This window comes from Capricornis sumatraensis, chromosome 2, assembly GCF_032405125.1.
Source record: "Capricornis sumatraensis isolate serow.1 chromosome 2, serow.2, whole genome shotgun sequence".
In the NCBI taxonomy this organism is placed as follows: domain Eukaryota; kingdom Metazoa; phylum Chordata; class Mammalia; order Artiodactyla; family Bovidae; genus Capricornis; species Capricornis sumatraensis.
Genome location: NC_091070.1, coordinates 150774705 through 150788761, shown reverse-complemented (window position 1 = coordinate 150788761; position 14057 = coordinate 150774705). Strand labels below are relative to the sequence as shown.

Sequence of the window (14057 nt, the reverse complement as noted above, 5' to 3'; positions counted from 1 at the left end):
TATTAGTTAAAACACTTGTGACTAGTCAGTCAGCTCCACTCATGCAGATTAATGAAACACCGCATTGTCCAGCCACATGCTCCCACAGCACAGGGGGTAGAAGGAATTATGCTCTCAGCAGCTGTTCCCAGGAATGTGCGCCTCCACGTACCCATGGGCAGGGAGAGGACCAACAGTGGGCTCCAAGCGCTGACCCTTCACCTACCCTGGCAATGCAGACCCCTCGTATCAGGGACTGGTCTCCCCTCAGCCCAAGAAGGTCCCAGATTGAAATAAAAATTCATCCTTGAAGATAGATGAACCCAAGGGACACCAGCCAAACAATGCTAATGTCAAGAGGAAATCCCATCTGCAGACTGCTCAGAGAAGCCTTGCTCAGCCTGCAGAACAAAGGCTCCTTCTGTGACACCAAGCAGCAGGTTTAAGAGCGTTGGGCTCCTCATTTTGGCTCCTTTTCAAACCACAAGTATATCCAAGGGCAGCCAAGACAACAACAGAGCCAAGAGATATGGGTCTCAGAACGAGGAGACCAGTTCCCCTTTCAGGCCTGCCTTCTGCCTGCTCTCGGCGGCCAAGGCTCTAGCCTCTTCAAGGGGGTTGTCTGAGACGCTGCAGTCAGACCCTGGGGACTGAAGTGTTCATGTGAGAAGATAACTCAGAGATGCCCACAGCAGAGCCAGCCTTCTTGCAAGGCTACAGAGCACAGTGTCTGGGGAAGGCCCTATGATAGTTTCTGAACCATTTACTCAGCTGTATTGATGACAACCTGATGCTGCTGCTAACAATGAAATCTGCTGTCACATAGGGTTATGATGTTCAAACAAGATAACTTATGGACAGGAAGATATTATAACTATAAAATGTAAGGGAATAATAATTCATGTGAATATGACCCATGTTTATATGACCACTTATTAATGCAAATTGTTAGGTCAAAAGGAAGACTTCCTCTGCTTTGCCTAGGGCTTTCCACAGGGTTGATATTTACTTAATATTCAATCATAAAGGTGACTTTTTAGTGATTAATAAAGTAAACAAATTTGTTGGAAACTTAGAATATTTCACAAGACAAGGAGGTGCTGTCTGAAGCGTTTCCCTCTGAGTATAGGCAGGCCCACATAAGGAGTTGGGGGGCACTCCCCAAGATGGTCCCACCATCGTCATGCCAACCCCAAGTGTGATGGAATGGAAGGCTTGCAGGCTTGACATCTGGGCAAGTTGAACTTCAGCTACTCTTAGCTGAAGTTAACCCCTGAATTCACTCGGAAAAGAAATAAGGCCAAAAGAGTTTATCTGAAACAAGGCCAAAAAAAGAAACTAATAATCTTGTTAAAGGTAGACCTAACTAGTCTTAGGAGTCAGGGATTCAAAACTCTAAAACACACATGGCTTCCAGCTTCCAGTGGTGAGTGAACCAGGGTAGTGGGTCTCACAGCTCTGCTGGGCTGTCAGAGCTGAGTTAGGAATAGAAATGTTGTTTCTCTCTCGAGGTAATTCTGTCCAGCACCTTAGTCACACTTCCCACTCTAGAAGCTCAGGTTCTCATTCAAACAGCCTGTCTCCAGCGTTTCACTTTCACAAAATGTTACTTGTTGACACTGTTCCAAAAAGTAACTGAGGCAGCTCATAATCTTATTAGGAATATTTAAAAGGATTTAGAGAGGGAAAAAAAAAAAAGAATATAAGGTGCTTTAAAGTCCTCAAAACTGAGAACAACTCAGGATATCTTTAAGATGTGTCAGGTAAACAAAATACATTAATAATAAGGCTGCGGAGTGGGGGAAGAGGACTTTAGATCCTTTGACACTCAGCATAATTTTGAAGGATGTCCATTTACTTCCTGTGCTGACCTTTAACAATAAGGTATTTTAAATTAAGGGAAAAAAAACATGAATTTGGATGAACATAATTCTGAATCAGAAACAAACCTAAACCAGCAGTACTTGTTAAGTCTTCCACAGCCTAGACTTTAAACTCATGAATTGAGTCCACCTCCGATAAGATCTGAGATCTGATCTATGTCCAAGTTAGTTTTCAAGTTAAAAAGCTTTGAACTGCTGGCAGGTTGACAGCCTGGGCCTCAGGAGTTTATTGAGAACTTCCTCAAGCTACAAAGGGTGACCTCATTACTACCCCCGGCCCCTGGGAGATCCCCCTGGTAAGAGTAGACACCTAGCCTGGACTTTGTGGACCATCTCCATGTGGTAGCCCATGGATATCTAGCTCAGTATAGAGTTTAACTTAATAAATAAAAAGTGGCCACAGGAAGCCAGGTAATAGCGGGTTCTGACTCCATGTAGTGCAGCCTGGGCTTAATTCTGGCTAGCTGGAAGTTGTTTTCCTTTGCTGCCTCATAGCCTCCCTAAGACAGGGCAGTGATGGCTCTGCTTCTGCACGGCAGTGCATCAGGTGCCCATGATGCGCTATCAATATTACTGTGCACACGTGCGCACTTCCAGTGCACCTGTCATCAGCAGGCCACCCGCCTGGACTCTGCAGAGCCGAACCACCTGATGCCCAGAACGCCCTGGGAAGCCGTGTGGTCTCACGTCAGAAACCCTGCAGACTCTCCAGTGCTTTCTCCAGAGACTATCTGGGCTTCCGCTTATCTTCTCCTGTAATACTGCAATTATACAACTCATTCTGAACTCTTGCCTGCCTAGGCCTTTCCCAACATGTGTGCTATTTGTCTCTCAACATGCCACACTCCAGCCACAGGTCAGCCTAGCCTGTTTTGGGTTTTTCAAACATGTTCCCACCCCTGGTTCCTTGCACTTGTTCTTCCTATGCCTGGACAGCCTTCCACTGACTCTTCTCCTCAGAGACCGTCCACTCTATAAAAAATATAACCCCAATAAATCTCCAGGATATGACTATTTCCTCTATGTCACTGACTATAACCCGCCATTGTCTTGTTTATTTACTTGTATTTATTATCTGGGTCCTTCACTACAATGTTTGCTCTGGGAGGACACCATTTCTCATGTTCCTCTGCTATCCCGTCAGGGCACATGTTTCCCCACCCTGTAAAAGGGCAATGATTTGATAGCTAAAATGTCGACTATGTCAGACCAGCCCTTTAGTTAAGATACTTAGAGGATATGGGCAGAATTTTCCTGGTGAAGCAATAGTGCTTACAACATCAACATATTCTAACTAACACAGGTGTTCAATATACAGGTATTGAACAAATAAATGAGCTAGGACCAAAGTGGCTTTCCGTGCTACAGGGCTGGACAGAGAGAGAGAGGTCAGGAGATACAGCAGAAGAAACCATCCCCCTGCTTACCCAATAGCATCACAGGCTGGGGGTCTTGCTCAACAGAAAAAGGGGTGCAGCGGTTCTAAACCAGCTCCACAAGCAGGGTCACAACTAGGCCCATTTCAGACCCAGAGAAAAAGCCTTTACGACCATGAGTCTTATTTACCCAGGTCCCTGGTGGACAGAAGAAGAAAGCAATTCCTGTTCTAAAGTATTCTGAAGCTGACTTGATGATGGATCCAAAACCAAACAAGATTTATTTCAGCTTGCTGACAACGAAACACAGGTATCCCCGCTTTTTGAAAGTGTGCTACTACTTTGCTTTTACAGAATGACCTACATTAGTACTTGATTTCACTAACAGAAGTCTGAACAGGAATTTTGCTTTCGTGGAAAAAGGTGAAATTCGAAAACAGTGTTCGCTGTCTGTTTTCAGGAAGCTGTTGTACAGGTGGTGCACACGCAGAGCAGCAAGAGCAGCACCACCAAGTTCCCTCCAGAACTACAAGCAGCATCTCAGCATCGAGTCACCCTGGCCCTGAGCTGTGCGTGAGCATCTGTGCTTTATCTCCATTTATTTCATGCATCCATGTATAGTATGATGTGTCCTAGGGTAACTACTTTTTCACACCACCTCAGCTTATGGAAGGTTTCATAGGCATGCTCTGGATAATGGGGATGCCTATACAACTATAGACATCCTAATTATAGAAATCCTGGCATCTCTATAGAAATGGATGGAATGGATGGATGCAGTTCATAATCTGAGGCAAAAAAAAAAATGCCGTGGTTCCTTCTGAGGGACTTAATGATACAGGAAGCTGACCTTAAAATACACCTAATATCATCCAAACTGGATGATATTAAGAAATGGTTCTTTTTTCAGATGTTACAGTTTTTTATGCTGTGGCTATACATTTTTTAAAATAAGAGTCCTTATCTTTGAAACACATATACCAAAATATTCACAGATAAAACGAAGTCTGAAATTTGCTTCAAAATAATAACAGAGCACAATAAAGCTCTGCCTGAAAACAATAATAATACCAGAGGCAGGAAAGTGGGTGGGGTACAGCCAACCACAAGTTGATAACTGTTGAAGCTGGTTGATGGGTCCATGGGAGTTAATTAAACTATCTGTTCTACTTTGTGCGTGTTTGATATTTTTCCTGAAAAAGACTTAAAAAAAAAAAAGTCCTTTAAAACAAATCATTTTCATTCGTGAAATTAAAGAAGCTACCTGAAGGTGAAGGCTTCGCCTTTCCAGTCTTGCAGGGGCTGCTCCTGGATGGCGTCCTGGATCAGAGGTGAGTGCTGCCGTGGGGATCTGGAATGGGGGAGGGTCCCCACATGACTGAAGTTATCACAGGACCTGATGGGAGGAGGGCCCTTCTTCTTCCGGGGAAGGGTGCCATGTATAGACACGTCTTGATAGGCATCTGCACGACGCTCGACGAGAGGGGACTTGCTGCTCAGAAGGTCCATGGACGAGGCGAGGGGGAACTGGTGATTCACTGGCATGTTTCTGGGAAGACTTGCAAACTTTCCCGCAGCCATGATCCTCAAGTCTAAGGGGGGAAGAAGAGAGTGAAGCCATAAAACTATGAAAACCATGAGAATTGACTTCCTCCTTACAAAAGGAAATGGAAATAGATCACATAACAAAAGAAAATGCTCACAAAGTGTTAAAGGATAAACATCACTTGTGAAATTTACTATGATGGAAGTTTACTTATCCCCTTTTTTATCCTATAGAGGAATTCTCCTGGTTTGGCAGCAGATCCACCAATATGTGTGTGTGTTAATCTCCCAGCTGTGTCCAACTCTTTGCGATCCAGTGGACTGTAGCCCACCAGGCTCCTCTGTCCATGGAATTCTCCAGGCAAGAATACTGAAGTGGGTTGCCATTCCCTTCTCCAGAGGATCTTCCTGACCCAGGAACTGAACCTGGGTCTCCCACATTGCAGGCCACTTCTTTACTGACTGAGCCACAACGGAATAGGGCAAATACATTTCAGAGCCTTTAGAGACACCCGAGCCAGTTTATTACTTCAGATGACTGAAGCTGATGGAAAAGCATGACTAATAAAAAAGAATACTGAGGAAAGATAATGAGCTCATGCATTCCCACCACCCTACAAACAATAAGAACAGGTGAAGATGGGTGGAATTCCTTAGCTGCTAGAACACCTTCAACCCAGCTCCTCAGTTGTGCTACCCAGAGAGACAGGACAGATTCTTCTGGTGAAGACCTGGCGCTTATAAATAAATCAGTGTACGCTAATTAACGAAGCCGGTCGGGGTTCAGGAGGTGGGCCACTCCTCCACACATCAGTGGGCTCAGCTGGAGAGGAAAGACATGGGGTGGGGGCTCCATGTACAATCATCCCCCCGCCTATCACCAACAGGGTTAAGCACTGTGCATAGGTGTCTGTGGAGTCAGGGAAGAGTGGGAAAGGCGAAAAAGAGAAAAAAGTGGTAGAGAGCCTCATGGAAAGAAATGAAAAATGCTGTGTGTAAAAGCAGCCTTAGCAGTTGTTCCCAGCTATCACCACTGGCAGAGAGTTCACCCTGAGCAGGGTTAGCACCTCCATCCTCTAAATAGCCACTATGGTTTTGATCTAAGCCAAATTAAATGATATTTTAAAGGCTAATATAGGGCTTCCCTGGTGGCTCAGTGGTAAAGAGTCCACCAGCCAACGCAGGAGACATGGGTTCGATCCCTGATCCAGGATGATCCCACATGCCACAGAGTGGCTAAGCCCGTGTGCCACAACTATTGAGCCCGTGTTCCAGAGCCCGTGCTCCACAGGAAGAGGAGTCACCACAGCGAGAAGCCCAGGCACAACTAGAGAGTAGCTCCAGCTCACAACTAGAGAAAAGCCTGTGCAACAGTGAAGACCCAGCACAGCCAAATAAATAAAATTATCAAGGCCAATAAATAGAGAAGAAGAAACATAAGCTTGAATAAAAATTAGGGCTAGTCCCAGCAGACAGAAGGTTACAGACTCTGTACCGCTAGTCACGGTACTAGACTGATCCAGAGATCACAGCTGCTCAGCTAAGCCCCACGCCCTGGCCTTCCCCGAGCCTGGTGAGGAGCACGCCTCTTCACTCTGCAGCCTGTTCTCAAGCTGTGCAATCCCATTCCTCACAGACCACCCTCTCCCCTGCAAAGGGGGTGGTGCTGAGTGGAAATCATCACTCTCTAGCACCACTGCAGACAGTTCCACAAAGGACCTGGGGACCTGGGACTTGGCCTTGGGGACAATCAAGAAGAACAGAATCTGGTAAAAATAAGAGGTGGAACCAGAGCAGTCAGCAGAGTACACAGAGGAAACAAGTGACAACACACACAGACAGACACACTCAGTCCACTGTTTCCACACGTGACAGAGAGAGACACTGAAGTGCTGGGAGGAAGGAGGCCCTTCATTTAAGGCATATGATCTGAACCCTGTCCTCAGCTTTCTGCCAGACCTGGTAGTTCCGAAGCCCGTCTGCTCCATGCTGAACTGGGACCACACAGAAGGCCCGGCTCCCAGCGGGCGCAGACAACGGACTGTTAGTCCCCGGGTGGGCCCCTCCCGGGTCTGCCCAGGACCCGGTACACTGTCAGTACTTGCTTCACGTTAATCATCATTATTAAAAAAGAAACCAAACTCTTCAGCCCTCTCCTGAACACAGATGACGTAAGCCGACTAGGATTCCCTCATCCCGCCCGTACACACTCACAGCTGTGAACTCTCACCTGTCCGAGTAATCCGCACCTTTCTTCTCCACAGGCTTGGATCAGTCCCAAGAACCTGGAGGGGAGACCCAAAGCCCCACCCCCATCCCCCAGAATCTCTCCGCGTGCAAAGGCCCACGGTGTGGATCACGTCTATCTCCAGCTAGGATGACAGACAAGAGTTACACTGGCTCCAGCGTCCCCAGCAGCCTGTTTCCTCTCTGCTTATCCAAGATCTATCTGTTTCAAGTCTGAGCCAAAGTGCTTTAGAATGCCCTCAGCAAGTTATCCACACCTCAGGGTATTCTCAAGGGATGTTAACAGCTGCTTTTCCTACTTTCAACTCAACAAACATTTAAGTGCCCACTCCAGATAAGATAGAGAAACAAGGATGCATAAACCTCAATCCCTGACTATGAATTCAAAGAGAATACAGTTGACATTTGAATAACTCAGGGTTAATCTGCATGCAATTTACAGTTCCCCACATCTACAGATTCAACTGACCATGGACTGTAGTATTTGCTACTGAAAAATGTCTCTGTATAAGTGCACCTATGCAATTCTACGCGCCACCCCCACCCCCACTCTGGGTGGCTCAGTGGCTAAAGAACCCACCTGCAATGCAGGAGACGGGTTTGATCCCTGGGTCAGGAAGATCCCCTGGAGAAGGAAATGGCAACCCATTCCAGTATTCTTGCCTGGGAAATCCCAAGCAGCCTGGTGGGCTACAGTCCACAGGGTTGCAAAGAGTCAGACACGACTGAAGGACTAAACAACAACAAAAGGACAAATGCAGTTCACACCTGCGCTGTTCAAGGGTCCACTGTGATATACTCACTGATGGGACCCTTAAGATGCCGGAGGGAAGAACAATTAATTTTGATAAAAGGGCTCAAGGAGGATCTCAGACAGGGCATCACTGGAGATGAAGGATTTTGAAAGGCTGCAACCTGTAGGGAAAAGCCTTCTAAGACGATGTGGTAACAGCAGATGCATAAAGGCAGGAAGCACCCGCACAGGCTCAGGCACCTAAGTTGTGCAGTGCGGCTTGAGTGAGGCTGAGAAGCACTTCCTGGAAGAAGCACAGCTTAGGACCAGATCACAAAGTCTTACAGGGTGTGTTGAGGTGTTTGAACTTGCCTGTCAGTGCTAGGGAAACTCAAGAAGAGAGGGATGGAGTCCAGTCTGTGCCTGGGTAGGGAGCCCTGGTGATTCTGGAGGGGACAGAAGGGCCGTGGGGAGGTCAGTCAGACACCAGCAACAAGCCAGCAAGGAGTGATGAAGGACTCCGACCTGGGACAGTGGCCACGGGAAGGGAAAGGAAGGGCAGAGCAAGGGGCCAAGAGCTCAAGGCCTCCTGTATGGGACGAAGGAGGCCACAGCCATGGGAGGATGGTGCTTTGCTGTATCACTGAACAGCGCAAGGGGTGACCCCCTCAGGACGGCGGGTAACAAGCTCACCACTGGGGCTGTTGAGTGTGAGGTGCCAGTAGGACAGTTCTGTCTAGCAGTCTAGATACTCATATGTTCAGTCAGAGGCCAGTACAGAATGTAGATTTTTAAGAGTCATCAACATAAAGGGAGTATTTAAACCAGAGAGTAGATCCGTCAGCTTGTTATTATCAGATGTGATAACAGATGTGAAAGTACCTCTTAAACTGTCAGGAACCATGCAATATTCCATGAATTATATCCCTGCCCTCTCTTACCTGGACTGCTTCAAGCCTATAAGGACCAACGCCAGGGATGAGTTCTGAAAAAGCAGAGGCTCTCAACCTGGATGCACATTAAGAGTCCTCGGAGAAGCTTCAACAATTCTGACACCCAAGCCGTGAACCAAACCAATGAAGTCACAATCTGGGTGAATAGGACCCTGGCATCAGTCTTATCAAAATCCTTGCAATATTGTTCAATGTGGAGCCAGGTTTGAGAACTACCAGGTAAGTGAGTTTCTTTGGTACAGAGCAACTGACACTCAGTTTACTTTCTGGGTAACAGAAAAGAATGGCAGAGGAATAGTCCGTCAACAGGAGCATTCACTAATTCTTCTATCCAACACACGTCTAAGGAGGGCCTCCTATGTGGTGGGCACTGTGTGGGTGTTGGCGATGGTGTCAAACAGGTGTCCTCCAGAGGTTCCTATCCTATGGAGGAAGCAGACAGTAAGTAATGACTTTATGTATTGGCGAGTCCCCAGGCTACGGGGGCACGCAGAGTGGGAACTGGGGTCTAGATGAATCTAGCAGCCAGGAAAGGCTTCCCTGAGGAAGGGGTGCCGACCTGAAGGCTGTGAAGCAGTTTAATAATGGGAGGATGAAGATCATTCATCCTAGCGGAAGTTCCTAGTTGAAGTTTCCCGTGTTACAGTTAAATTTCTCAGCTGCAGATAAATTGGAAATACACAGGCCAGGCTCTCCTCAACAACCTGCTGCCTCTAACTTGGGACTCTTCCCCATTAAAATATAGCCTTGTCCTGTGGACTAGTCACTGGGAAAGACTGGTTCCAGCCTGGGTCCAATGTCAAGCTTGAATCAATCCAGCGGTGAGGGAGGTGGGCCCTGGCCAGAGACCCAACTTTATAAAAACAAACAACAACAGACTAAAGTGGGGTGGGGAATGGAAGGGAGAACTACAGGTGGAAGAAACTCATCTGCAGTCTGTGGGTTGCTCTGTTTCCTACTTTTTATTTATTTTTATTTTTTCCAGACTCCAGGAACCTGGGGGAAATCCAGAGGTGGAAGTGATGGAATCTAGGCTCAAGGTACGTACTTTCCATTCTGCCAGAGAAGCCACCTACCACAGCTGACTACTAGGCAGAATCTCAGCACGTGATACATAGATGGGATCTCAGAGGATCAAGCCCCTTCCCTTTTCCAGATAAGGAAAATAAATGTTCATTCACTCAATATATATTCTCTGAGGGTTTACAATGTACTAGAGCTGAGGCTGTAACAGAATAGATAAGCTCCTCCTCTCATGGAGCCTACACGGCGATGGGGAAGTCCAATCAACACAAATAAAAAAACAAATTAGGGACTATCCCAGTCATAAGTGCCCTAAAGAACATGAAAGGGTGGTCTGAGAAAAGCTCTCTGAAGAGGGAACCATGACATGAGACCTGAAAAGAGAGAAGCAACCAGTCAAGAGAAGACTGAACTCCCTCCGGTTCCAGGCAGGGGATTCCGCAAATGTGAGGGTCTTGAGATGGGAACACATGGGTCGGAAGAGCAGGATGGAGACTAAATTCAAGTCTCCAGTTTCTGGCTCCCAAGTTTTCTCCACTTGAAGATGTTTCTGTCTTGATGTTCCTAGCCATTATGTACTATTTAATTTTTGAAAATCAAACATGGTGTGATGTTCCTAGTCATTATGTACTATTTAATTTTTGAAAATCAAACACGGTGTGACTCAGAACCTAGGCTTTGAAGTAAAACACAGATTCAAATCCCTACTCTGCCACTGACTTACTGTGTGGCCTGGGACAAGTGACAACCTCTCTGACAGTTTCTCATTTGTAAAAGTGGGTTAACAACATCTACTTCATGGAGCTGTTGTGAAAAGTAAATGCAATTGTGTATGGAAAGCCCTTGACATACAGCAAGCATTCCAAAAACAGGAGGTCTCCTCTAAGCAGAGCAGAGACCACGTCTGTCTTGCTTGTCATTGCATCCCCATCACAGTGATAGCTCACAAACGAGGTCACTGCTTCTGGGGAAGACTGCAGCCAGGAAAGATGAAGAGGGAGATGTTTAAACCGAGAACAAAAGATGTAACAACACCCAATCAAGTATGACAAGGGCACGGATACACAGGCACATGAAGTGAGCCCACATGCAGTCTTCAAAATAGAAGCCCAGGTGAGACTTTGGCCATCTGACTTCACCTGTGCAGGTAATCAGACACAGTGTCCTGACTCCGGCTAAAGCCAGATCTTGAAATATACACAAAGGTCAAAGACTCTACATCTTGATAGGAAAATATGAGACCCACGTGTACGTTCAAAGAGCTGAAACCTCAGTAGAGACGAAAGTGAGCTTGACATACTCCCCACCTATGTGCTGCCTTCTTGACCCTGGTCAGCGGCTATGCTCGGAAATGCTTGTGAACAACAGGCGTGACTCCCTTCCTTTACAGTCTCAAAGAAACTGACGATCGCATGCAAGTTGAGGCAGAGATAAGCAGTCTATTTGTTTGGATTTTTCAATCTTACTTCTGAAATGTGATATTTTCAAGTTAAATTCACAGAAGGTCATGGGATGTGGGCTTTAAGAGCTTTCTGTCGTATTTTAAACCCTGGAAACATAACCCCCTCCGCTGCCCTGTTATGACCACGACAGAGAAGTTACAATCCACATCTGTAGTTGTATATCTTCTCTGCAGAGGCAGATAGGAAGAGGAGATGGCAAACCACACATATAAAGCCGGCTTATCCACTCAGAATGGAGTTCTGCCTGGGTGTAGGAATTAAGAGTGTCCCTTTATTTTGAAGTACATTATGAAGTCTAGCCAAATGATTGAAGTATGAATAATTCTTCCATGGATTGAATTTCAAGCAACACAGCACAGGATTTACATGATAAAGGTCTTAAGATTAGCATCCATTCGACAAGCAGTCCTTTCTATATGAATAGGAGATTGAGATCTCCTGTTAGTCATTCTGGAAATGCCAGGCTTCTCAGGGAAAGTTGGAGTCAGGGCGTGAGAGAGCCATTAGTGTGGCAAGTTGTTTACAGCTACATTCCATATGTCCCCTTGTACACTCACGTACAACTGCTTGGCCTGTGGCTTACCCGGTATTAACTGAGTAGCCCCTTCCCACTTGTGACTTTCTGAACCGAGGTCTCCCCCTTCCCCCCGGATCTCGCTTCACTCCTTGGCAACAAGCAAGGAGATTATCCGTTCTCAAACTGACCTTCCCTCCGCCAATGTGTCTTCCTTGGAAAGATCTGGGTAGCCTTGGTAGATAAGAGTCAAGGTTTCAAATGCACGGCTGAACGCACGGCTCTACTTTCTATCTCAGCTAATGGCTTCAGGTGAAAGATACATGAGGTTAGGAGAACAATCTTTTACCTCCTCACCCTGCTTCAAGCGAGTTAAAACCAAAACCAGAGTTTTCCATCACCCCCGCCCAAGCCCAGGCACGACCCTCTGGGTTCCTCCACGAAACACACCGCCTCGACAGCTGCTTTGGAGCCCACTGAACTTCCCACGACTGCGTACACCTGATCAAACTTTTAAGGTGGGGGCAGCCTTAGCGGGTAAGGAAAGACCGGCTGAGACCGGAACCTACTTCGCGTTGCGCCCACCGTCTCTCCTTTCCCTGCCTTCACCTCCCCTTCCCTCCCTTCTCCGACGAAGAGGGAGCAACACAACCAACTATTCATTCTTTTTCAACAAAGGGAGAGAGGGAGGGAGCTGTTGTCAACAGTTACGGGGCGGGCGCCTTCGCCTGCTTTGCAGACTTTCCAAGAGATTAGTGGAGAAACTCGCCTCCTCCAAGCCCAGGGCTTCCAGCGGAGAAGCCCCTACCCCCACCTCCCTGGCCCTCGCATCCCGCGACCCGCTCCGGCTTCTGGGGCCGAGAGGGAGGGGACCGGGAGGCGCGGCTGGACGCTCAGGGGGTCGGAGAAACCAGCACCCGGGAAGATGCAAAGAGCAGAGATGCTCGCCGCACGTCGCCTCCCGCCGCAGGCCCTGTGTGGGGACTCCCAGCCGGTTCAGAGGCCCCCTACGGGCGCAACCCCGCCCCCAGTTCAGCCACTCCAGCCCCCAGTCGCCAACTCGGCTGGGGGAGCGGTAGGGGGTCGCTGGCTCTACCTTCCCCAAAGCCTAACTTTCGCCAACAAACTTCCCAGTCCGTCCTCCAAGGCAAGCGGGAGACCGAAGCGCCCCGGGAGAAGCCGCACCCCCGCGGGACACGCGGCGGAGACTCACCTCCCCCCTCGGCGCCCGGGTTCTCGTGCTGGGGCTCAGAGGAGCCGCACGGTCGGCCCCGCGCCACGGCTGTTCCAGGAGCAGGAGCGGCTCATAATCGGTGGAGCGCGCCCACCGGGAAGCCGGCGCGCGTCTCTGTGCACCGGGCGCCTGGGGCTCCGGTTCCCTCCCCGGCCCCAGCCCGGGCCCAGGCAGCAGCAGGCGCGCCTCTGAGCCGGCGACGCGCACTCGGGCCCTCAACTGGTGATTTGCGGCTTCTCGGCCCCACCCCAGCGAGCCTATTCGCACAGCCTTGCGGAACCCCCCGCGACATTTACATGCGCTGACCTCGCGTAGCCCTCCTCTACCCGGATTTTAGTTTGCCTCTCCTCGTACCTCCTGAGAAGCCAGTCCTCAGATGTATGTATATCGACCACCTCGTCACTGTACCCCCAGGGGAGACAACCTCACCTTACCCACCTCTCCCCTCCGCGCGTAATTCAATTACCCAACAGATCTGATTTGCTTGTCTGCCGACACCTGGCTGGCTTTGTTTAAAGGGATGGGATAAAGACCCAGGTAACCCCAAATGACCAAGCTCTGGGAACAAGCAAATCAATTACACCCATCTGGACACATTGACAGCCAAGTGGGAGGTGGAAGCTGCACTCTGGTACTAGATGGCTTGGGAGAGTAAAAAATTAGAGCCTAGTGGAGGACTCCAGTTATCAAGACCTGTTGTAAAGCTATAGAGATAGTAATTGGTAGCAAGGATAGACGGAGAAGGCAATGGCAACCCACTCCAGTACTCTTGAAAGCCCATGGATGGAGGAGCCTGGTAGGCTGCAGTCCGTGGGTCACGAAGAGTCGGACACAACTGAGCGACTTCACTTTCACTTTTCACTTTCATGCACTGGAGAAGGAAATGGCAACCCACTCGAGTGTTCTTGCCTGGAGAATCCCAGGGACGGCAGAGCCTGTGGGCTGCCGTGTTTGGGGTCGCACAGAGTCAGACACCACTGAAGCGACGTAGCAGCAGCAGCAGCAGCAAGGATAGACAATAGAATAGAGTCCATAAACAGATCTACATTATAAGGTCACTTGATTTACATAGAAGATGCTGATGTGATGCACTGGGGAAAGGGTGGT

General features: G+C 48.3%; 1 protein-coding gene across 2 annotated transcripts in view; it reads right to left on the bottom strand.

The window, feature by feature from the left end:
- BCAR3 (BCAR3 adaptor protein, NSP family member) overlaps window positions 1–13080 on the bottom strand; it is a 130990-nt gene extending 117910 nt beyond the window's left edge. The window contains exons 1-2 of one of the 2 annotated variants that reach the window (XM_068966709.1): window positions 12930–13080; window positions 4503–4830 (exon numbers count right to left, since the gene is read on the bottom strand). In XM_068966709.1, the coding sequence (XP_068822810.1) occupies window positions 4503–4819 (317 nt within the window). In that variant the 5' untranslated portion in view covers window positions 4820–4830; window positions 12930–13080. Of the gene's footprint in view, window positions 1–4502; window positions 4831–11568; window positions 11594–12929 lie in introns of those variants that run through there. The other variant, XM_068966708.1, reaches the window with a different exon arrangement.
- Between the last annotated feature and the right edge of the window lie 977 nt (window positions 13081–14057).